Below are 23102 nucleotides of genomic sequence, written 5' to 3' on the forward strand. Positions count from 1 at the left end.
GTGCTCACCATGAACAGTAACCGTAAAGCATCTCTGGAAATAAAGTCTGGCTTTCCTTCAGCCGGGTCACAGGCACTGTGAGAGTTGGGTTTGGAGATGGGGTCTCAGACGACCTCTGCATGGCAAAGAAAGGGCGGGCACTCCATCTTGATAAGAGCTGCAGTTTCTGGTTTTCCCTGAGGCTGGCGCGGCCTGCTCCTTGCCTTGCCTTCCCAGGGCCTGATGTCTACAACATCTGGTTTGAATGCTTGAGACTTTGCGTGAACTGGATAGGTCATGGCCCCGCTTGTTTCTTTCTTCTGCTTCTCTAACATACAAACCTCTTTAGAAAATATAAAATCAGAGTGTTTCTGGGGCCGGCCCAGTGGCGCAGCGGTTAAGTGCGCACGTTTTGCTTCAGCGGCCCGGGGTTCAGCGGTTCGGATCCCAGGTGCGGACCTGTACACCGCTTATCAAGCCATGCTGTGGCAGGTGTCCCACATAAAGTAGAGGAAGATGGGCACGGATGTGAACTCAGGGCCAGTCTTCCTCAGCAGAAAGAGGAGGATTGGTGGCAGGTGTTAGCTCAGGGCTAATCTTCCTCAAAAAATAAAAGTGCTTCCCATTTCTAAAACAGCGTCCCGGCCTCATCAGTAGCCCCTGAGAGACTGTTTGAAACCAAAACTCCAAACGATCAGCTTACCAAGAGTCCCAGCTGTTGCACATTCAACCTGAAAACTCAGATGGGGCGCCTTCCAGCAAGGGCGTTCCCAGACTTACGTGTAACACTGATGCTGAGCAACTCTTAACAGGTGGTTGTGCTGAGTCATGAAAACCAGAATGAAGAGGCCTTGTTACGGCTGCCTGTTGCTCTCAGCTGGTATCCTTCCCTGGGGAATGTAATTGCAAAGCAGTCTGGAGACCACGACGTATTCCTGAAAGCTGGGGCCTTACAGGGGGAGTTGTAGGCTCGTCCTGGCCTCCTGCTGAAAGCAGGAAGAGATTCGGTAGAAACAGCCGTAAGGTGGGGACCTGGGTTCCTGGTGTGTCCATTGTTCAGGTGAACCACATGTGTGATGTGTGACAACACTTCCTCCGGCCTCAGTTTCTTTGCTATAAAATGAGGCATTTGACCTACCTCATCACTAAGGGCCAAGCTAGCTCGAACTAACACTGAGGAAAGTAGATAAAAAGCTCAAGAGATTACAGGTCATTGGCTTCCCAAACCCTCAGGAAACCTCACAGGAAACCATATTTTACTACACGTTTCCACCTATTCCAACTTCTTTACATACACTTTGAGAAGTCTGTAAAGTCTCCCTCCTCCACTCCAGTTTAACTCCATGCCGTGTTCCTCTTCACCCTTCCTCTCCTTTCAAACTGCCATTGCTTCTGATGGAAGTGCCCTGAGTGCGCTTTCCGGGGCCTCAGAGTAACCGGCGGTAGTCTTGCATTCGGCCCGGCGGAGGGAGGGCAAGGTAGTCAGCATCCGCTCCTTCAGACAGGGCTGGTTCTCCACCGCGCCTCCTCACCTTCGCCGGCGTCCTGCTTCCCAGGATGGGGTGCTCTGAGGAGAAGGAGGACCTCCCTGCTTCCCCCTCCCTCAGTGGCTGTGGAGAGATTGCAGGAAGGAGCCCCAGACTTGCCCGAGTCCTCTCATCGCACCAGAAGTGCTCAGAACACAGATGGAAAACTCAGCAAACCCTGGAGGTGTACACTTCTGTGTCCCTCACACGGTCCCGCTCCCAGACTATTTCAGTATGTTTAGGCAGCCTGTCTGTAAAACGACCTAAGCGTTCAGGAATTAGTGAGCTTTGGAACCTGACATTTCATGTGGGATGAGCTTTGTGAACCAGGGAAGAAAACCCTGTTAGGATGAGCAGGGTCAAGGAGAAAGAGGCAGGTGGGTGACAGGTGAAAGGATCTAAGAGGTGGAGGTATCCTGGAGCTACTGGGGCCCCAGGGCCCTGCCTGAGCTGTCGGAAGCTGTCATCTCCATGGGCTGCTGTATAAAGTTGGCTTTTGGTTTCCTTATCACTATTTACCAGGCAGCTGCCTGGGTCCCTGTCTGCCCTGAAGGAGGAGCTCCTTTTTCCCCATGAAGCCTCATAATGCCCGTGTTGGGTGTGCTAGCAAGGACACTATGGAGCATGAAGGGTTTTCTCCCCTCAGAAGCCCCTCAAGTTGAGGGGAGAAGAGTGTAGCAGCAGGAGCAAGCCATGAGACCAGCCTTGTAGGTCTCTGCGACCCCATCTTGTCTCGGCCTACTCGTGTTAATTGGGTTGTGTGTGAGGATGTCATATGATGATGCTGATTCTTCCTTGGTCCAGTCAGGCTGGGAGTGTTGGGAGATGCAAAGCTAACCAGGTGGGTTCATTTGAGAATAAGACGTCTCAGAGCCTTTACAGTACCAGAGAGCAGGCTGAAATTCCCTGCTGTTTGAATCACAGAGGCCTTTTTTTCATGCTATTCTGTGAATGGATTTGGGTAACACCAGGCCATTCCTGGCACCAAAATTAAATGTACTCCCAGCAGACTTGTGTAGTTTCTTATCTTACCTTACTGCAAACCCTGAGATGGATACCCATTGTAACACAGTCTCATCATTCTGTGACTTCGCAGAGTTTGGTGATTAATGCTGCTTTTCCCTCCTACAGAACATTGATATCACCAATTTCAGCAGCAGCTGGAGTGATGGCTTGGCGTTCTGTGCTCTGCTCCATACCTACCTGCCTGCCCACATCCCATACCAGGAGCTGAACAGTCAGGAGAAAGTAAGTCACTTGCCTGGTCACCCTGGTTGTTCTCTAGAAGACAGAGGGGAATTCCTAATGATATTGATACATCCCACTGGGGATGGGGTTTAGAGACTTGAGGAGGAAATGAGGACATTGATACCAGCCACAGATGACTACTGAGTGTGTGACTGCGCTGTGGAATCCCACTCAGGGTGAACACGTTTCAGTTCCCCTCCTCAGTGTGTACCCCTTGTTACCTAGAAAAGCCCAGCGAAGGCCAGATTGCTGCTGAGAAGTTCCTGTCACTCATTTTCGAGAGAAAGGCCTCAGGGGTTATCACCTTCATGGTGTTGAGACCTTGGTCAGTGTTTTTCAAAGTCTTTTCCAAAGAACCAGCAAGCATCACCAAAATAATTCCCTCTCAAATAAGCTTGGAGACTGTACATCATATCACATGGTTAAAGATTTGCAGTAATGAAGGCTCATTAGCACAGTAAGACCTCAAGAAGTCCTTTATTAGAGAAACCTGTGTGACAGTTTAACACAACATGTATCAGATCCAAAGAACCTTTTTTTTCCAGATATAATCACCTATAATAAGAGTTGGCAAACTTCTCCTTTAAGAGCCAAATGGTAGACTTTGTGTGTCTGTCTCACTACTCAGCTCTTCCATCGTAGCACTAAAAGGGGCCATATGATGCAAACCAATGGGCATGCTGCATTCCAATGAAATTTATTTAAAAAATAGGCTGTAGGCCAGATGTGGCCTCCAGACTGTCGTTTGCCAAACCATGACCCAGACCATTCTACAAAATCGTATTCCGCAGAGTGTACTTTGGAAAATGCTGTGCCAGGCCTTGCTCTCATTCACTCAGCAAGTATTTCTTGCCAAGCGTCACGCACGGTAATAAAGACAACAGTGAGTGATATAGGCGTGTTCTTTGCCCTCATGAAATAGACAGTAAACAAGTGAGTAAACCTATAACAAGTAATGTTATAAGTAAATAATTGTAAACTGTAGAGGAGCTATGAGAGAAACACAGAACTGTGAGAGTGAAAAGGGGATCTCATTTAGATCAGGAAGACTGAGGAGGTCTTTCTGAGGAGATGATAGTGAAGCTGGTGTCTGAAGAACCAGCACGAAGGAGCCAGCGATGCAAAGAGCTAAGGGGAGCTTTCCAGGGAGAGGCGGCAGCGGAGCAGCCAAGGACGTGACGAAGGCCAGCTGGCTGGAGTGCAGTGCATAGGGAAGAGTGGCCTGTGACAATCCCCAGGGTCCAGACCCTGGATGGCTTCCACAGAGGATGCTGCTAAGAAGTTTTGTTGTGTGTGGGGTTTTGTTTGTTTGTTTGTTTTTTGAGGAAGATTAGCCCTGAGCTAACTGCTGCCAATCCTCCTCTTTTTGCTGAGGAAGACTGGCCCTGAGCTAACATCCGTACCCATCTTCCTCTGCTTTATATGTGGGACGCCTGCCACAGCATGGCGTGCCAAGCGGTGCCATGTCTGCACCTGTGATCCGAACCGGCAAACCCCGGGCTGCCAAAGTGGAACGTGCGCACTTAACCGCTGCGCCACTGGGCCAGCCCTAAGAAGTTTGATTTTGCTCCAAGCACAGTGGGAAGTCACTGAAGGATTCTCACCATGGAGAGACACGATACATGTTTTTAAAAAATCTCTCTGGCTGATATGTGAAAAAAGTGAATTGGAATGGGAGGGAACAAGAGTGAAAGAGGGGCTGCCAGTTGAGAGGCCATTGCAGTCGTCGATGTGAGAGCATTTGCCTGGCTTCGCCCGTTAGCTGGCTCTAGGCTGATACCATCACAGATGGAAAGACATAGACAAATTCAAAGTAAGTCTTAGATCTAGACGCAGCTGGACTTAGTGACTCGTTGGTTGTAGAGGAGAAGAAAAGGAAAGAGTCAGAGACAACCCCAGCTGTCTAGCTTGTCCAGATCATTTTCTGAGATGAGGCAGGAATAGAAATGTTTAAAAGTTCTGTTTTGATGATCCCACACTGGGATTTAAATACAGTCCAAAGGATGGTCATGGCACTGATGGTGAGAATAACTGAACAAAATGATGTAATTTTTTACACTGTGTATTAAAATTCTCCAGAGAAACAGAACAGAGAGACTTATATTAAGGAATCAGCTCACACAATTGTGGAGGCTGACAAATCCAAAATTTGCAGGGCAGGCTGGAAGTCTTAAGACAGAGGAAAGAGTTGGTGCTGCAGTTTGAGTCTGAAGGTAGTCTGCTGGCAGAATTTCCTCTTCTTGGGGAGTGATCAGTCTTTTCGTATTAAGGCCTTCAACTGACTGGGTGAGCCCCACCCACATTATAGAGAGTCATTTGCTCTACCCAGGGTCAGCTGACTTAAATGCCAATCTCATCTTAAAAATACCTTCACAGAAACATCTAGAATAATGTTTGGCAAAATATCTGGTTACTGTAGCCCAGCCAAGTTGACACATAAACTAACAATCACAGAGTGTATTCACCTTTCTGAGCACTTTTATGTGTGGTGCTGTGTAATCTGTGAAGTGGCCTGAACAGGATTGTTAAACATTTGGAAGACAAAAAAACCGACCAAAAAAGCGTTCACTTGTGAATCATGTTAAGTCTGAGACATCGTGAAGTGTGCAGGTGGCAGTGTCAGGCAGGCAGTAGGATAGCAGCTCTGGAGTTCAGCGGGGAGATGAGAGCTAGAAAGCCAGGGTGGGCATCGTTGGTGAATAGATCAGTGCCGTTGAGCTGAACCAAAAGGATGGAAATGCTCTGCATCTGTGCTGTCCAGTATGGTGGCCACTACCACATGGGCTACTGATGGAATGTGGCTAGTGTGACTGGAAAATGGAATTTTTAATTTTAATTACTTATAATTTAAATAGCCACATGTCATGAGGGGTACTGTGTTGAACAGGGCAGGTGTAGATGGTATTTAAAGCCGTGGGAGTGGGGCTCGCCCAGTCCCTGGCTCCTACTGAGGCTCTAAGGAAGCCACAGTCAGTGTGTCCCCTCGCTGTCACTATTGCACTGACAGTTTTCTGAACAGTTGGGGGTTCCCACACTAGGCAATTCCTCAGCGCCAGCTGGGGTCCTATAATTTAACTCAGTTCTGACACTGTTTCCCTGGCGATAGCATTAGGTCCTATAGGTTTAGGGCTCAGTTCCATGAGACTGCCCCCACTTCAGATGCCAGTCCAATCCAGACTGTCACCTGTGCGTCTGACTGACCAGCTATAAATCAGAGGCTCCCACTACCCCTCCTCAGGTTTTGTGAATTTGTTAGAGCGGCTCACAGAACTCAGGAAAACAGTTTACTTACTAGATTACCAGTTTATTAGAAAGGATATTAAAGGGTACCAATGAACAGAAGATACATAGGGTGAGGTCCAGAAGGGTCCTGAGCACAGGAGCTTCTGTCCCCTTGGTGTTTAGGGTGCCCCACCCTCGTGGCACCTGAATGTGTTCACCAACCCAGAACTCTGAACCCCACCCTTTTGGGGTTTTGTGGAGGCTTCATTACGTGGGCACGATTGATTAAATCATTGAACACTGGTGATGGGTTCAACCTGCAGCCCCTCTCCCCTCCCCAGGGTTGAGGGAGTGAGACCTCGAATCATTGGAAGGTTCCCTGGCAGCCAGCCCCCATCCTTAGGTTTGCTAGGGGCTTTGGGAAAATCACCTTATTAACAGAAACTCAGGTGTGGTTGAAAGGAGTTTGTTATGAATAACAAAAAACATCTATTTCACCTTTATTGCTCTGAAGCCATTTCTGGAACCAAGGACAAAACCCAAATAGTATAACAAAAGATGCCCCTATGGTTCTTAAAGAGGAAATGACAAGGATTTTAGGAGCTCTGTGCCAGGAACAATGGATAAAGACCAGATATGTGCTTATTATAAATCACAAATCACAGAGGCACAAAGAGAAGCCCACGGGGCAACCTGAGGACTCCAGTGCTTGTTGTCTAGGTGGAGAAGGAGGACCCAGCAGAGGGGCAGACAGGTTGGGAGGGTGTGGCGTCCGGGGTCCACGCCGCCTGTGCATCGTGCCCCTCACAGGCAGAGCCGCGTCCATGTCCTCCCTGTCCCCCACTTCCCGCCCGCTTCAGTTCTCAGCCTGCCGCCTCCACGTGAGGTTACGAATATAGGCGAGTACATGGTGGGCACAGAGCAATTCAAAATAACAGGAGACCTGGCTGGAGCTGGTAAGGCTGTCAGCAGCACGGGCGAGGCGAGCCCTCAGGCCACGCTGTCAAACAGGGATCTTCCTGGGAGGGAGAACCGTTTGTCACAGTCATACGAGCACGCCTGGGCTCCTTGTCCTTGAATCAGTAGATCTGTTGGAAAATAACGAGCCTAAAAGTGTTAGCTTTCACCTTTTAACTGGCGGGCGTCACTTCCCAGTGGCTAAGACGCCGTTGTCGCGCTCCACTGCCCCTGCCGGCTGAGGCCCACACGCCGCGCACGGCTTGCCGCGCACGGCTCGCTGCCCGGGGACAGGGACCGCCACAGAGAGTGCGGGAGGACAGCAGATGTCACTGCACCCCCATCTCTTGTCCTGGTGCAGGGGCCCGTGTGTTCTGCCCGTAGGCTGGGCTCTCTTCTCCGTAATCTGCAGTGCTGCCGTTGGGAGCACGCAGGCCAGGTTGTGAGGGACCTCAGGTCTGGGAGGGGACAAACGAGTCAGCTCCAGAAGGCCGGGATGTTCCTTTTAAGATCTCTGCGGCTGCACAGCCTCCCTGTCGGCTAGAGTTGGATGTGTGTCCCAGGGCCCAGGACTCTGCCAGTTACCAAGGAACGTCTGGCTTCCCGCTTCCTGAATGCCCCGTGTGGATGCACTGTGGGTGGAGTGACGGTTTTCGCTTGTGCCGTGTGTGACAAGCCTGCCCCGGGGGATGCTTACGTTCAGTTTGGTGAGAGAAACTCAAATGTATTAAAGTTACTGAGGAGGGTTTTCAAAATAATGTGTCAGCACAGGCAAATCAAACCAAAACGGTGTGAAGCCGACTGAGCACGTGTGAGACCTGGTTCAGCGCTCCTGCATGAGGAGAGGGAGGGAGCAGGGAAGCTTCCTGAAGGAGGCGTGTTTGGAGTTGGGTTTCAGAGAGAGCCGGCCAATTTGAAGAAAACGCACACGTCAAAGTCCGCAGGCTGAGGGAGGTCAGCCCTGGCCCAGAGCCTGGTTACGGCAGCGCTCGGCCTTCGGTGGATGGGGGTGTCTTTGATGTACGCATACATGAGAAGGGCACCGAGAGAGTCTGTAATGTTTATAGTTTGACATTGGTATTAAATAGGAATTTCTTCTAAATAGGAATGTCTTCTGAGACATTAAAGAGATACACAGGCACAGCGTGTGAGTCATAGGCAATGGCAGGTCTGAGCATTTTTTCAATAAAAAGTGTATTCACTTCCACTTAGGCTACACGAATTCAGGTGATAGAATGGAGTGTGTTTATTTCAGCGTCTGAAACAAAATATTGGTGTGAGAGGAGAAGTTCTGAGCTTGGGACCCTTTTTCCCATCAGTTTCGGGTGAGATCCCTGCTAGCCCGGCCAGCAGCAGAGTTCCGCCGGGCTGGGCCCTTCACTCTCCTGGAACTGGAAGGTCCCCTTGTCCCCAGCCAGGGCCGAGACCGCATCCGTTGCTGGCTTCTCACCCTGCACCACTGTGAGCACAGAGCTGCACCACAGGCCAGGCGAGGCCCTTCTGAGCCCTGCCTGGGCACACTCTCTGATCCCAGGAGTGGCGTCCGCCGGCAGCCATCCTGCAGCGGCCGCAACAGTGTTCTGACGAAAGAGAATTAGAGGAGCGATGCTTGGTCACTGATTCCTGCTGCTGCCAAACCCAATAAAAGTTATTTTTGTGAACCAAAAACCACCTCTCTCTATATAATGTTCCATGTCCTACTGTACACTATTTCAGAATATTTTGAGAAAATTTTTCAACATAGACTCTTTCTTCTTTGTTCAATATCTGTTTAGAAAACATTAGCTTTTTCATTAGAATCAGGCTAGGGGGTCTTGGGAGAATTCTGTATAAAACCTTAGGTTTAGAAATGCCTTTTCCTTAGACCTTACTAGGAATCAAAGGATACAAATTAAAACAATAAAATATTACTTTTAGCCTGCCACATTTGGCAGAGACTCTTGAAAAATCGTAATTATGCAGGTAAGGGTGCGAGAAAATGGACACTTACATACCATTCCTGGAATTGAAAATTGGTGTAGCGTTTTAGAGAGCAATTTGGCATTATATATCATAAGCAATACAAATATTTGTATCTTGACTTCTGGTATAATGGTAGCCTAAAAATTGGCTTAGAAACCCCATCTCCCCAAAACTAACCAAAAGGACTTTAAAGTAAGGACAACAAAGGCCTCATTAGCACCAAAAGAGGAGATTGCTGCCAATCATTTGGGCTAAGTAGAAGGAAGCCAGGAGCCAATTTACAGCTCCCCTCTCAACATAGTGTTAGAGAAATAAGTGTAAGGTTTCCAGCCCATCCCCATTAATTCCCTTAATTTGGAGGAAGAGGGCTGGCGGTTTAGGCAAGGTGACCACAGATCAACTGCTTCCCAGGGCCTCAACCACAGACTAGAAGAAAACGTGCGTACCCATGTCTTAGGGTTTTTCCGTGACCTGGTACCCAGAGCAGAGAGTTTGCTTCTGTGTCAGGGCAGACCCCTTCGTCATCAGGCACCAGATGTGCAGGCAAGGACAGAAGGTGGGAGCCACGGGGAAATGGAAAACTGTGTAAAATCTAAATGCATAAAATAACCAAATTCTACTGAGGAACATAAAACATGAATATGGACAGAAACATTTGTCTCTCAATTATACTTACTTAACCAGTTTAATTAAATTTTAATGTAATCTTTAATATACTAAATTAAAGTTTAATATATACAATTTTAATATAATGACTTTCAAACAAATTATGGAGGTGGGGAGCCTTGGGCAAATGATTGTTAAGTTCATACACATGAAGACACATTAGAGAACAGCCAGAAGAAGTCTCAAAAAGAAGCTGCAAATTAGGGCTAAATAAGTGTGGAGCAGCACCTTTAAAATTCTACGGAAAGTTATTTTCAACCTAAAATTCTACATCCAGCCAAATTATTAACCAAGTGTGATGATAGAAAAGAGAAATTTTCATATATGAATGCATCTAGAAAATATATCTCTGCCACGTCCTCTCTTAAGAAGAAAACCTAAGAATGTACTAGAACAGAATTATTATCCAAAAATTGACGTGAGGTTCTGGAGGACTCTGGAGCTGAAGGTTTTCATAGAATAATGATATGTTTAAGAGCTCGAGGGTATGATAAAGGAAAAAGTGAGAAAGGAAGGAAATTATGTGCAAGAAAATTATGGCCCAAATATGGGGCAGTCTCTCTGTGTTAGAACAGAAAGTCAGTTTGCTAGGAGAATATTATGAATTATAAGTAATAGTGATGAGTAAGAAGCCAGAAGATGAAAAGAGGCATACAGATCTTCTCCCAATAAGAAAAATCCAAGACACGCAGAACTGTTGAGAGCATACAAACTTTTGAAGAAAGGCAAGGTCCAGATCTGGAGCACATTAAATTGTGGTATGATTTCAAGCACTTGTTTGAGTCACAAAGAGGAAAATCCTTTTAAAAAAATGTTTGGAGTGGCACAGCATCATGACTGGAGCTACAGAGAAGGAAGTGTAATCGCAGCACACTGCTGTGTGAATGCTGTGTGTTGTTTTCAGAATCATCCTAGTAAGAGAGTGCAGAAGACGCAAATGTGGTTATAAGGAAGAAATTGTTGTAAGTTTTCGCAGTTTAAAAGTAAAACTTGACAAAGAGTAGGATAGGCAAGGGGAACTTTTCTGTCATACAAAGTGGAGTCAGAAATTGCCATACACAATTGATGGAATAAGAAATGGAGGTTTAAGGATGTTATTTAAAATCACAAACATAACTAATGAACTAAAATTGGCCGTATGTATAGTAAAGGGTGGAGAGAGGTATGTGATACCTAAGTCCTTATTTATCTTGGGAGGATGTTAGCAGGTAATGCCTCTGTTTGAGGAATCAAGAGAAACAGCATGTTACAGAGATAGGGAGGTAATCACCAGAATAATTAGAAAAATTAAAAGTGGTTCTCCGAAGGACCAGGATTGGGGGAAGGAACAGTTTTTCATATGATTATATTTATCTATGTGCACATATTACTGTGATAATTTTTTAATATGGCACCATGGTTAAACAACCGTTGATACACACCAGAATGTGTATGGCATAAATCTTGACAAAGAAAATAACCAAACAAAAACTTATCTTTGATAGTCAGGAGATCAAATCAGTAATGTCATTTTTAGTGACAACTGTAACCTGTTAATCTTTTTTTCCCTTAAATTGAGACCACTGTTTGCATATTTGACTTAAAAATTTAGATGTTTTATAATGGAGATCATCTATATGGGAGTGTCAGTTGGTGTTCTTTCCTAGGAAAAGCTATGTATTTTTAGTTGATAATTCCAGTCTCTTTGTCTTTTTAACCTAGAAAAGGAATCTCTTGTTGGCATTTGAAGCAGCTGAAAGTGTAGGCATCAAACCCAGCCTGGTAAGTATCTTGTTTTGTATCCTTGTGATACTTAATTCTCATTACGTGAGAAAGAACTTTATGCCATCTACTAAATAATTTCTTACAGAACATTGAAATCCATTTGCTGAAAATTTGTTACTCATGATCCTTAATATAAAATTATTCACTTGGTGTGACCACATATGACTTGGAGTTTTTTCAGTGAAGATTTCATTGTGGATAATTTTTCATTCTGGAAGCACAGTGGACTGAATTATCATTGAAGCCCTCCTGTTCAGGTCACCTCGCAATCTGAATAAAATGTAATTTAAAAAACATCAATACGTAGCTGAGCTCCGAAGAAAGAAGGGGAAATAACCAGATGACAGCAGTTAAAAGAGAAGTGAAAAACAGAGCCATGAGGCATGAGCTGAGGCAGGGGTGGGGCTGGAGTTGGTGTAGAGGGCTCATAATATATGGGTACCTAATGAGTATAGGCTTTATTTAATGCCCACATGGAAACAAGAGACAAGGCCCTGAGCGCCCATAAAGAGAGCATTAGTTCTGAGACCCCTGCACAAAACCAAGGCTCACAAAATGTTGCTCTTCTTAGTGAAGGAGGAAATAAAAAACACCTGCTAGTTCAGGGAGGTGATAAGGAAGCTTGGTCTCCACCTCAGATTTTTTTGTGGCCAAAAAGAAATCTCCTGTAAGAAAAGAAAACTGGGCCAGATGATGTTTGGAGTTCAAATTTATAATATCTGTGCTGCAAGAAGCCACTGGTTGTTTATTATCTCGGGTGCAGGAGTCTCCTGGGCTGGTAGTGTAATGGCTGCTGAAGATGTGCTCACAATCCAAAATTACAAAACATTCAAGCAAATGATCTACTTGAGCTAGTCAGCAGACACAACAAACAAGAGGATCATCTACCAGAACCTGAGATAATAAAACAGTAAGAAAGAGACTACAGAAGACTACATTTAAATGTATTAAAGAGATAAAGGAAGGAATAAAAATCATAGAGAAGGAACATGGTACTATAAAAAGATTTGGAAAAAAATCAGATAAAACTTGTAGAAATAAAAATGTGGAATTAAAAACAGCTGAGTTGAAAAACTGATGAGATACAGCAGAAGAGAGAACTACTGAACTGGAAAACAGATTTTGGGAAATTAGAACATAAAACAGAGACATTAAAAAATGGGAAATATAATAGAGGGTTTTTAATAGTATGTATTCAACTTCAAGAAGTGGAAAACCCAACTAACAGTTGCTTAAACCATAAAGATGTTAATTTTTTTTGAACAGGTCTAGAAGTAGTTTCAAGATTGATTCATTGCTCACTGTTATAATCAAGGGCTCCAGAATGTCTCTTCTCTATACTCTACCGTCTTTAATCCACTGGCTCTTTATTCCCTTACTTGTTCCTCCATGTTTCAACACAGCTGCCAGGCTCCAGATATTCACTCCCATCTGCAGGGCAGGGAGGAGGCAGAAGGGATAGAGTAAGTGCCTCACATCTTCCCCCTTTGATAAGGACGTCAAAAGGCTTCCTAGAGCCCTTCCAGCTCATTGGCAGTACTCTGTTACATGGCCACCCCAGCTGCAAGGGAATTTGAGAAAGTGAGCATATAACATTTTTTATCCTCTTTAGCAGGAAGCCTGCAAGGGAGAGAGAGGTTGGGAATGACTGTTGGGTTAACCAAATGATAGTGTCGGTCACAGAGCTTCAGAGACATGGAAGATAAAATCAGATAATGTCTAAATCCCACGTACAATGGGAATTCCAGAAAAAGAGGAAAGAAAGAATGGGAGAGAGACAAATATTTGAGGAAATGGTGCCTGAAATTTTTCCTGAATGATGAAAGACTACAGATTCTTAATGAATCTCGAACAGGATGAATAATAGAAAAATATCCCTCCACATACATCATAATGAAACTCCAGAAAAAGCAAAGACAAGACAGATAATCTACAAATAGTATCTATTAACCAATAATAAAAAACAATCTAGTAGAAAATTATCAAAGGCTAGAATAGGCAACTCACGAATGGCCAATAAACATTAGAAAAGGTGTTGAATCTCATTATCGATCAGGAAAATCTAAGTTGAAATAACAGTGAGACACACTTCCATAACCCACAGAGGACATAGGGAATGAAATGAAAAAGTGAAAGTACAGCTATCACAGGAATTTTAGTACTGTGAACAACGTTATGCCAATATGTTTGAAACAGAATGGACAGTTTTCTAAAAACATAAAAATATTTCTTCAAATATTAAATGTAAATATTTCTGCAAAACTCACTCAAGAAGAAGTAGAACTTTAACCATTAAAGGAGTTGAATTCATTGTTGAAAATGTAGTCAAACACACACAGAAGAATCCCAGTAAACCCACATTCTACCAGACCTTTAAGAAACAGATGTCTCTATCTAGAGAATTTAAAAAGGAGTGAGGGGACTTGCACATCTGGCTAAGATGGGTAACAGGAACCTTATTTATCTTCCCTTCTGGCACACTAAACGGCTAACAAGTAGCAACAGATAGTTTATGTAAGGAATCAAAGAGACAATGAGAGCTTGTTTGAAGATGATGTTATACACAGAAGACGTTTTTCTTTGTAGTGTTACAGTTAATATTTGCTTCTTTTTCAATTTAACCTTTTTTCCTGTTTTTCATCTAATGTACTACAGTGAAAGCTTGGAAGTGAATGAGATCATCTTGTTGAACTAATTATCAGAGCCAGCAATTTCCTTTGTCCAGATGTCTGTGAGGAGCTACTGACAAACGTAATAATCTCAAAAGCATTTAGGAATGTTTGAGAGCAATTTAACCAGTTTATGCTGTCAACAAAATACAAACTTCCTACATTATTAAATTTGTTTTTCAGTAACTTGATGTGGGTTGAAAAATAATACATTTAACTACACGACACTTTTAAAATACTCAGAATTGGCAGCAGTGATAATCCCAAGTTTTTGATCAAGTTCTATTGTTAGGAAAAAAATTCACTTATATGTGTATATTCAAGTAAATACAGGTTTTTGGGTGTGGCATATTAGCAAGGATGAGATTTTAATAAGTGAAAGCTCTACAGCATTCCTACAATTGTGGAAAGTGTTCCTTCTCAGCCAGCGTCACACAGAGGTTTAGCCACCATGTCACAGGGGCGAGCAACTCCTCACAGCAGGAATAGGTGAGAGAGGGCATGGGGCCTCATCACCATTTCCATAAAAACATCCAGAAAGTGTGTCCTCTGAGGGGTGATGTGTTTGTATCCTCGTGAGGGGCCAGTCCCACACGGGGTCATGTCCTCTGTGAGGGTGTTGCTTCCTCAGTAAGCCAGTGTGTCCACCCACACAGTCGCTATACACACAGATTAAGTTCTTCAGGTCACCTACGGAGGGAGGTCATTGCCACACAGGATTTTACGAGGATGTCAGAATGGTTCCTTAGCCATAACTGAGCCTGCTCTGTAGATAAACTTTATAAAGGATACTTAAGGAGTTAATTCAAACTTAATCACATGAAAAATGTGTTTTTCATGTTTACTGCGTGCCAAGCACATGTGTTGAGTCATTGGGCCCCTCAGAAGTCCTCCGAGATCAAGCTCCATGCAGGTGGGACACTGAGGCACCTGCAGTTCCACACAAAATCACACAGCTAGTGAGAAGTAGACAAGAGTCAAGACCAGCAGGCTGGCTCCAGAGCCTACACCTTACCCAGCCCGTGACCCCGCACCAGGACAGCTGTGCCCACCTTCTGGGCTCTTAAAGCACAATTTACTCATAGTACTATACAGTATGTGTGCTACGTTGTGATTTATCTGATTTATAGAGCTTATTTACATCCCCCCCCAACACCCTGAGCTCCCAAGGGTGAGAAGCCTTACCCTTTTTTTTTTTTTCCAATTATTTTTATTCTGGTAAAATACACATAACATGATCTCAGTTCTGTCCCTTGACCAGTATTACACTGTCTTGATTAATTTTGCTTTACAAATCATGAAATCAAGTCTTCCAACTTTATTCTTCTTTTTAGAATTGTTTTGGTTGTTCTAGTACCTTTGCCTTTATAAATTTCAGAATCAGTTTGTCAATATCTACCAAAAACTTGCCGGAATTTTGGTTGTGATTGTCTTGTATTCTATAGATCAGATTGGGAAGAATTGACATTTTAGCAATACGCAGTCTTCTAATCCATGAACAGGGAGTATCTCTCCATTTAATTAGAGCTTCTTGATTTCTTTGATCAGTGTTTCATAGTTTTTTGTCTATAGTGTTTTGCAGTTTTCTGCATATAGATCCTCTTTTTTTCCTTGGCATCATTTAAAAGCGTTATTTTTGTTTTTATTTTTTCAAATTCCGCTTGCTCACTGCTGGTATATAGGAAAGCTATTGACTTGTATCCTGAGACCTTGCTAAACTTGCATGTTAGTTCAGGAAATTTTTTGGTAGACTCTTTGGGGTTTTCTACATAGACAATTATATCATCTGTAAATAAAGATAGTTTTAGTTCTGGCTTTCCAATCTGTATGCCGTTTGTTTCTTTTTCTTGCCTTATTGCACTAGCTAGAACTTTCAGTACAGTGTTGAATAGGAGAGGTGAGAGAAAACATCCTTGCCTTATTCTTTTTTCCTGATCTTAGGGGGAAAGTGTTCGCTCTGTCACCCTTAAGTATGATGTCAGCTTTTGGGTTTTGTATTTTTTTTTCCCCACCTGAGGATGATTGGCCCTAAGCTAACATCTGCCGCCAATCCTATTCTTTTTTGCTGAGGAAGGCTGGCCCTGAGCTAATACCCATTCCCATCTTCCTCTACTTTATATGTGTAACTCCTGCCACAGCATGGTTTGTCATGTGGCACCATGTCCGCACCCGGGATCCGAACCAGCAAACTCTGGGCTGCCAAAGTGGAACATGTGCACTTAACTGCTGCACCACCAAGCTGGCCCCTGTATGTTTTCTTTATTAGGTAAAAGAAATTCCATTCTGGGGCCGGCCCCTTGGCCGAGTGGTTAAGTTCACATGCTCCGCTGCGGCGGCCCTAGGTTCCCTGGTTCAGATCCTGGGCGCAGACATGGCACCGCTCATCAGGCCACATTGAGGCGGCGTCCCACATGCCACAACTAGAAGGACCTGCAACTAAGATATACAACTGTGTACGGGGGGGATTTGGGGAGATAAAGCAAAAAAAAAAAAAAGATTGGCCACAGTTGTTAGCTCCGGTGCCAATCTTTAAAAAAAAAAAAAATTTCCATTCTATTTCTAGTTTTTTGAGAGTTTTTATCATGAATAGTGGTTGAATTTTTTGTACTACTTTTTCTGCATCTGTTGATATGATCATACAGTTTTTCTTATTTAGTCTGTTAATCTGAATAACATTGATTTGTGGATGTTGAACTAGCCTTGCATTCCTGAGATGAGCCCCACTTGATCATGATTCCATTTGCTAATATTTGTTAAGGGTTTTTGTGTCTGTGTTCATGTGAGAAATTGGTAGTTTTCCTTAATACCTTTGTCTGGTTTTGGTATTAGGGTAATGCTGGCTTCATAGAATGAGTGAGGAAGTGTTCCCTCCTCTTCTATTTTCTGGAGGAGATTGTGTAAAATTGGGATTATTTCTTCCTTAAATATTTGGTAGCATTAACCAGTGAAACCATCTGGGCCTGGTGTTTTCTTTTTCGGATGGTTTTTAGCTAAAAATTCAAGTAAATGTCATGCATTATCAGATTTTTATGCAGCATACTCTTTCCTGATATGTGCTGAATTAGTTCTTCAAATGTGTTCAACTATCTTGACAATGTACCAAAATATTTTTTAATTTAATTATTATTAGGTTCAGGCATGTAAGATAGTCTGAGTAAAACTGAATATTGATCAGACTTGGGAATCCTCTTGGAGATGGAAGACACATCCTTCCTATGATACAGGGGAAAGTTTGCCATCTCTCTTGCATCTGTAGGCATTCCTTCCTTTCTTAGAGCTCATCTGTCTCCTAAACAGCATACTCAATTCTGGATCACTTCTGTATCGTCATAGTAACTACCCTCCTATTGTAAGAATTTTAGCTTTTTATGCATGAGTCTGTGTGCACTGTCCTGACCACAGTATTTGGGCTAGAAGGAGAGTTTTTATTGTTATAGTCTGTGAAAACTTTGTTTTTCTCTTTAAATTGTTCTAGGCATATCTGTGTGGAGTGTTCCACTTGCTCCTTTTCCACGACCAGTGATATGCGGATAGTTTTATGGCATAACCAGGGAGCAGAACTGATAAAATATGTTCAGATGTTGAAACAGAAGATAAGTGGCTAGTTACAGGCCCAGCCAGTTGTGTCACCGCCCAGGAACAGATGTACTAAATTCAGCCTTATTTTTCCATGTATCTCTGCTTCTGGCTTTACTTCAGGGTCCTTTCCTCTTCAGGGTCCTTTTCCACAGCAGAACGGGTCTCCGTTCTCTTGTGACCACAAAAGACTCCAAATTCAGCCCCAAAGTGAATTATTAAATATGTTCAGTGGCGCAAATTCCAGGAAAGCTTGACTAGGGGCTCAGCAGAGGACCTTGCCCTCCTGTCTAGCACTTTCTGGCCTCTACCTTCTGCTTGCTTGTTGCCTACTAAATTAAGGGAGAGAACATTAAATGGTAACAGTTAATTCTGATAAAACAGTGGTTGCATTTTTAAGGCACTAATTCAACAGAAGGAAACAATACTGCACAAAGATGCTTATTGCAAAGTCTGTAACGTGAAGAAGTGAACGCAGACTGCATCAAGTGCTAGGAGATGACATGTCGACGATGGGCGGTGCGCATCCCCTAAAATGGCAGCCGACGCAGTGCTGCCACATTGGAAATTGTGTATAAAAGGCGTTAAGTAAAAAGCACAGAGCACACGATAGAATGTCTACTGTGATGGAAGCCAGGGTACAAGCGTATCTTTGAATGTAACTTAGAAAAGTGGAAATTGTTTTACAATAATGGAATTATGAGTGACTTTCCTCTTTTCAAAACTTTTTCATGCTGTCACGTTAATAAAAGATGAGAGGGGTGGGAGGTCATGACTAATGTTTTTTAAAAAGGATGATATCTCCTGAATAAAAGGAAAGAAAAAGCTTTTCTTTTAACTAGTCACATTTAACACCATGTTGGTGTTGCCTCTACCCTCTGTGCATGTAGGTGGAGGGTCTCTAGGCAGCTCAAGCCCTGACCTGGATATGAGCCCCTTTGTGGGAAGGGGGTCTGTGATGTCCCCTGTGACCTCTGCCCTTCTCCTGCAGGAGCTCAGTGAGATGCTGTACACAGACCGGCCCGACTGGCAGAGCGTGATGCAGTACGTGGCCCAAATCTACAAGTACTTTGAGACGTAAACCCAGAGGGCCCAAGAGCAGCCGCTACCACCTGCAGTTTGTCCTGGAAGCACCTGGTCACTTTCCATAGGCCCTGCTCCATCTGCCACCCGACTGTCTGGATTTCAGAGGAAGGCTCAACCCAGGGGGACCAACACAAAGAAGAAGCAGAGCTGGCTTGCGCCGTGCACCCGCCATGCATCCAGAGGCACTGGGAGTGTACGTCGAGGAAGCTTCGCTCTGCCACGGCCTTCCTCCTTCCAGACCCGAGTCCACTCCCGGCTCATTCCCACGACCCCAGGACGACATCTCCGGTCACACTGCGTGTCTACACACGTGAGCTGCACTGAGTTCATGACAAATGGCACTTCCAAATCTGTCATCTTTTTACTAAAAATCCTGACTTTTTCCTTTATAAAAACCTTGCCCTTGCCACTCCCCACCCCCTCAAAAAAAAAAAAACAACAACAAAATGCAAAAAGTCAAAGAAACGTTAGCTCTCAAGCAGCCTGGAAACAAGCAGCCCTGTGTCTGTGGGAAGTATACTCCTGTTCTGGGTAACACTTTTAACACCTAGAACTTGATTACATTTTTTAGATCTCACCGTCACTTACTTATTTGATTCCTTGGATGGAAGAAAAAACATTTGAGAATGCATAGGAGCCCCTGGGTGGCGTGCCGCAGTGTCCCGTGGGGAGTCCTACAGCTGGAAGCGGTGCTGCCCCATGGCTGTGTGCTTGGCCGCGGTCACACGCAGACCTCCCTCTCGGCCGACCGCCTCTGTGCTGATGCGCCTGCTCTGTTCGTCCCCCATTTATCCACACTCTCGTTCACACTCACACACATTTGTCCCATGTGCAGAACTTAACAGAAAGTCACTCGTGTGAAATTGCGTGTGCCTGCCGGGGCCTTCGTGCATTTGCACAAACAGGCTGAAGATGTGTATTTCTTGGGCTATTGGACAGACAGCAAATTTAAACATTTCAACCCAAGACTTAGTTTTCGGTACTTGGGCAGGCCTTTTACGTCTGTGTGGGAAAGGAAGCCCTTAGGGGGAGGCAGCGATGGCTCCGTTTATAATTGAACAAAAGAAAATGCAGTTTCGGCTGACCTGCCAGCACCCTGAGTGGCGGCAGAGCTCTCGGAGCGGCCATGGTCACCTCGGAAGCGCACGGCACAGGAACCACCTGGTGGCTCTTTGATATTCTTCTTGGGAAAACAGGTGCCCGTTGCGTAGCAGATGAGGGTGTGGTTCACACTGGCGGTTGAGGTGGCTTCGTCAGTGCCTGTCGCTCTGTGGGACTGCTCACCACGAGTCACCACAGTCACGATACTGCCGTCATTACTTAAAGCCAGTCTGCATGGCTGCTCGAGCCTTGTTCACAGTGGACGCCTGGAGGCTGCGGTCCCTGTGCTGGGACGGCAGCTCGGCCCCCCTCAGGCCGCCTCTGCGGGCGTGGCGGAGGGACCTGCCCTCGTGCCCAGGCCGCGCGCTGCCCTACTGTGGTTCTCCTCTGTGCTCTAGATCCAAACCTTCCGGGGAGCTTGTTGAAAACACACACTCCTGCCTGGCCTGTCAGTTGAATCAGAACCTCTGGAAGGGGACCAAGGATGTGTTCTCTGTGTTTGCCAAGTTCCCTGAGAGCCCCTGAGAGGAAAGTGCCCCGTGCATCTCGGCCCCACGCGGGGCAGTGAGCACAGGTCGCTCCAGAGCAGGGTTTGGTGCTGAAACCGCGGAACTGGCCCCTCTGTTTTCAGACGGAAGTTGGAGGCGCAGTCTGAACACACATAACTGACTCCTTCCTGTGAACACACCCACAGGGAGGTTCCTCCTTGTGTTGCTTCATGCATCCGTCTTGTTGACGTAACTGGTACATTTTCATCATCCCCATGCTTCGCTGCTCACCAGCACAGTGGGGAAGAGTCATATCCCCGTAGTTGGGCCGAGCTGTGGATTGTTGTTTAATCTGGGGGTCCTACAGGGCTTCGTGGGGAGATGCAGTGGAGGTCCTGGGATCCCCGGAGAGGTGTCTGGTGTTCCAGGTGCCTCTTCTGTGATTACCGCAAATGCTTGAGAATGAGCCCCAGCAGAGCAGGGGTGGTGTTGCTGTTGCCCCTCCCTCCACGCTGGAGCCTGCTCCCTTTAGGTTAAAAAAAGGAAAGAAATGGATTGTGAAAGAAAGGCCACGTGCAATTTACTTTTATAAGTCACAGAAGTTCCTTGACCACCATCATCTTGGCCAGTGGGCGTGATTACAGCAGAGGAAGTGTGTCCTGCTCACGGAAACACAGGTGGCGTTTGGGGGCAGGTGTGACGCTGCGGGACCTTGGTTTAGGGGCTGAAGGCAGACGGGCTGCGGGGTCAGGCCTTCCAGCACTGCAGGCCGGGGCTGGGCCACAGACTGGAGTTTTTAGACCCATTTTTAATTGGAAAGCTCAGAGCACAAGGCAAATGTGGGAAATTGATAAATTGAGAAGACAGGATGGTGCCAGCCATTGTGTCATCCCCAGTTTCCTGTCCTGAGGCTGCAGTATCCATGTTTCTTCCCATCTTTCTTCAGCCAATACCTAGTCCTTTAAAATTATTTGGTGGTTCTGCAGATCCTTTTTTTAAAAAATGTATTAATTTTTATGTAAAAGACAGATGCAAAATGCAAGGCCCAGCAGAGTGGAGGAGTCTTTAAAGAGAAGACCGTGGCTCTCTGCACTATGAGTTGTTTCATGGACTTGAATTCTAGCTGACGGCTGACAGTGCCGGGGCCGGGCCCCCTGGCGTGAGCACTGTGAGGAAGTGGGCGAATTTGCACTTCCTCAGAAGCCAAGTTAGTCTTTGGTTTTTGTTCTTCATTCAGTTGTTATGTTATAGGTTCTGTTGAGACCATCCAGAGTGTCCCAAAGTGATGAACCGTGTGGTGACACGCAGGCAGCTAGGACGAGTGTCTGCAGTGTTCTCTTCCTCTCAGAAACACTGGCCGGGCCCTCCCAGTCTCCCCCTCCCGCCTCCCCAGGGAGGGCAGGCCGGGCACCACCCCCTGTGCCAGTCCAGCAGCAGCTCTTCCATCCAAAGCTTGAGTGCCATTTTGCGATGAACTACCCCTGATATGCAGGAAAGGACGTAGCCTAGCAACCTTTTTAAAAAGTCTTTTTAATGTCTCCTTTGCCCAAGTTCACTGGGTCTTTCACTTCTCTGACCCAGGTTGGAGTTTGGCTAAATCTGTAACATCTGAGTAGCTCACTGTGTAACTACATTAGTTGAAAGCAGTTGATACATCTGTGGCCTCGTATCTACAGAGAGCACCCCAGATTGTCCCAGTGTTGTCAGGACATGACGTGCCAACAAAGATGTATTTAACTATTAACATGAACGTGTACTGTGTATATGACTCTGTAATATTTCTAATAAATATATTTTGTTTCTGTCTGATTTACCTGTTTTTCCCCATGCCATTTATTGTTACTATTTTCTCAAAATGTCAAACTTGCATTCAGTCTGTTTTCAAACCAGCATCTTCATGTCCCTCTTCCTTCTTGGGCTGTTGTCCCCACTGCAGCTGCTTTGCTGGCATTACCGGAAGTTACCAGAAAGGACTGGGGTCCTCATGGCTCCTCTACCTCCTTCCCTTCGCACACCTCTTGCTGTGAAGACAGTCTCCTGTGAAAATCCCCCTTCAGGGCCGCGCAGGCTGCTGCAGAGCTGTGCAGATGTGCGCACGACAGGCACCCGCACCACAGGCTGGCCCACGCCGTGTGTCGGCTGTGCTCACCGAGGTCCTGGAAACCGCACGCTCGGGGGTGCTAAGTGGGAGGGGATGGATTATGCCAAGATCAAGGAGGCTGAGCAAATGCTCTGACACCGCTATGCTGTGTGTGCCAATTCATCAGCTGAGGCGTGGTTCTTTAGACATCACTCCAAAGCCGCCATTCACTGGTGTCCTAGGCCACCAGCCCTGCCTACAGGAGTGGAAAGGAGGCTGCCCATCCTAGAGTCTTCACTTTGCCCCGCTCCTTCCTGGGAGGCTCCACTGTCACTGGCCTTTTTCTCCTGAAGGATTCTCCATTTTCTCAGAATAGCACAGTCTCTGATCAGGGCTTAACATGCCCCGAGCCAGGACGGCGGCCACTGCTCACTTTCCTCTGTGGCTGTCAGGTGACGGGAGAGGCTGTACCCAGGAGATGCCAGGTTCAACATCTGATCACCCACAGCCATCTCCAGCTATTCAGCCTGCACACACACACACACACACACACATGCACACGGGCACTTGATGGATGGCCAGTGTCTCATCACTTGCAAATAGATCCCTTCCATCGTTTGGGGCCCATCAGGAAGGTTCCTGTTCTGTGTGCCTGAACCCCTCTATGAATGAAGCACATCCCTGGACATTGGTGCCCTAGGTATTGTCATAGCCAGTAAGTACTGAATCAGGATCAGGCAGGAGTCTCCCGATGGTGCCTGACACACAGTGAATGTTC

At 45.6% G+C, this 23102-nt stretch overlaps 1 protein-coding gene across 5 annotated transcripts in view; it reads left to right on the plus strand.

The window, feature by feature from the left end:
- Nucleotides 1–22053, plus strand: part of SPECC1 (sperm antigen with calponin homology and coiled-coil domains 1) — a 284761-nt gene extending 262708 nt beyond the window's left edge. For 4 of the 5 annotated variants that reach the window (XM_046675310.1, XM_046675311.1, XM_046675312.1 and 1 more), the window contains 3 exons: nt 2637–2753; nt 11262–11321; nt 18561–22053. In XM_046675310.1, the coding sequence (XP_046531266.1) occupies nt 2637–2753; nt 11262–11321; nt 18561–18650 (267 nt within the window). In that variant the 3' untranslated portion in view covers nt 18651–22053. Of the gene's footprint in view, nt 1–2636; nt 2754–11261; nt 11322–13979; nt 14076–18560 lie in introns of all 5 variants that reach the window. The other variant, XR_006890587.1, reaches the window with a different exon arrangement.
- Nucleotides 22054–23102: the final 1049 nt, after the last annotated feature.

The sequence above is a fragment of the Equus quagga genome, chromosome 11 (genome assembly GCF_021613505.1).
Source record: "Equus quagga isolate Etosha38 chromosome 11, UCLA_HA_Equagga_1.0, whole genome shotgun sequence".
Taxonomy (NCBI): Eukaryota; Metazoa; Chordata; class Mammalia; order Perissodactyla; family Equidae; genus Equus; species Equus quagga.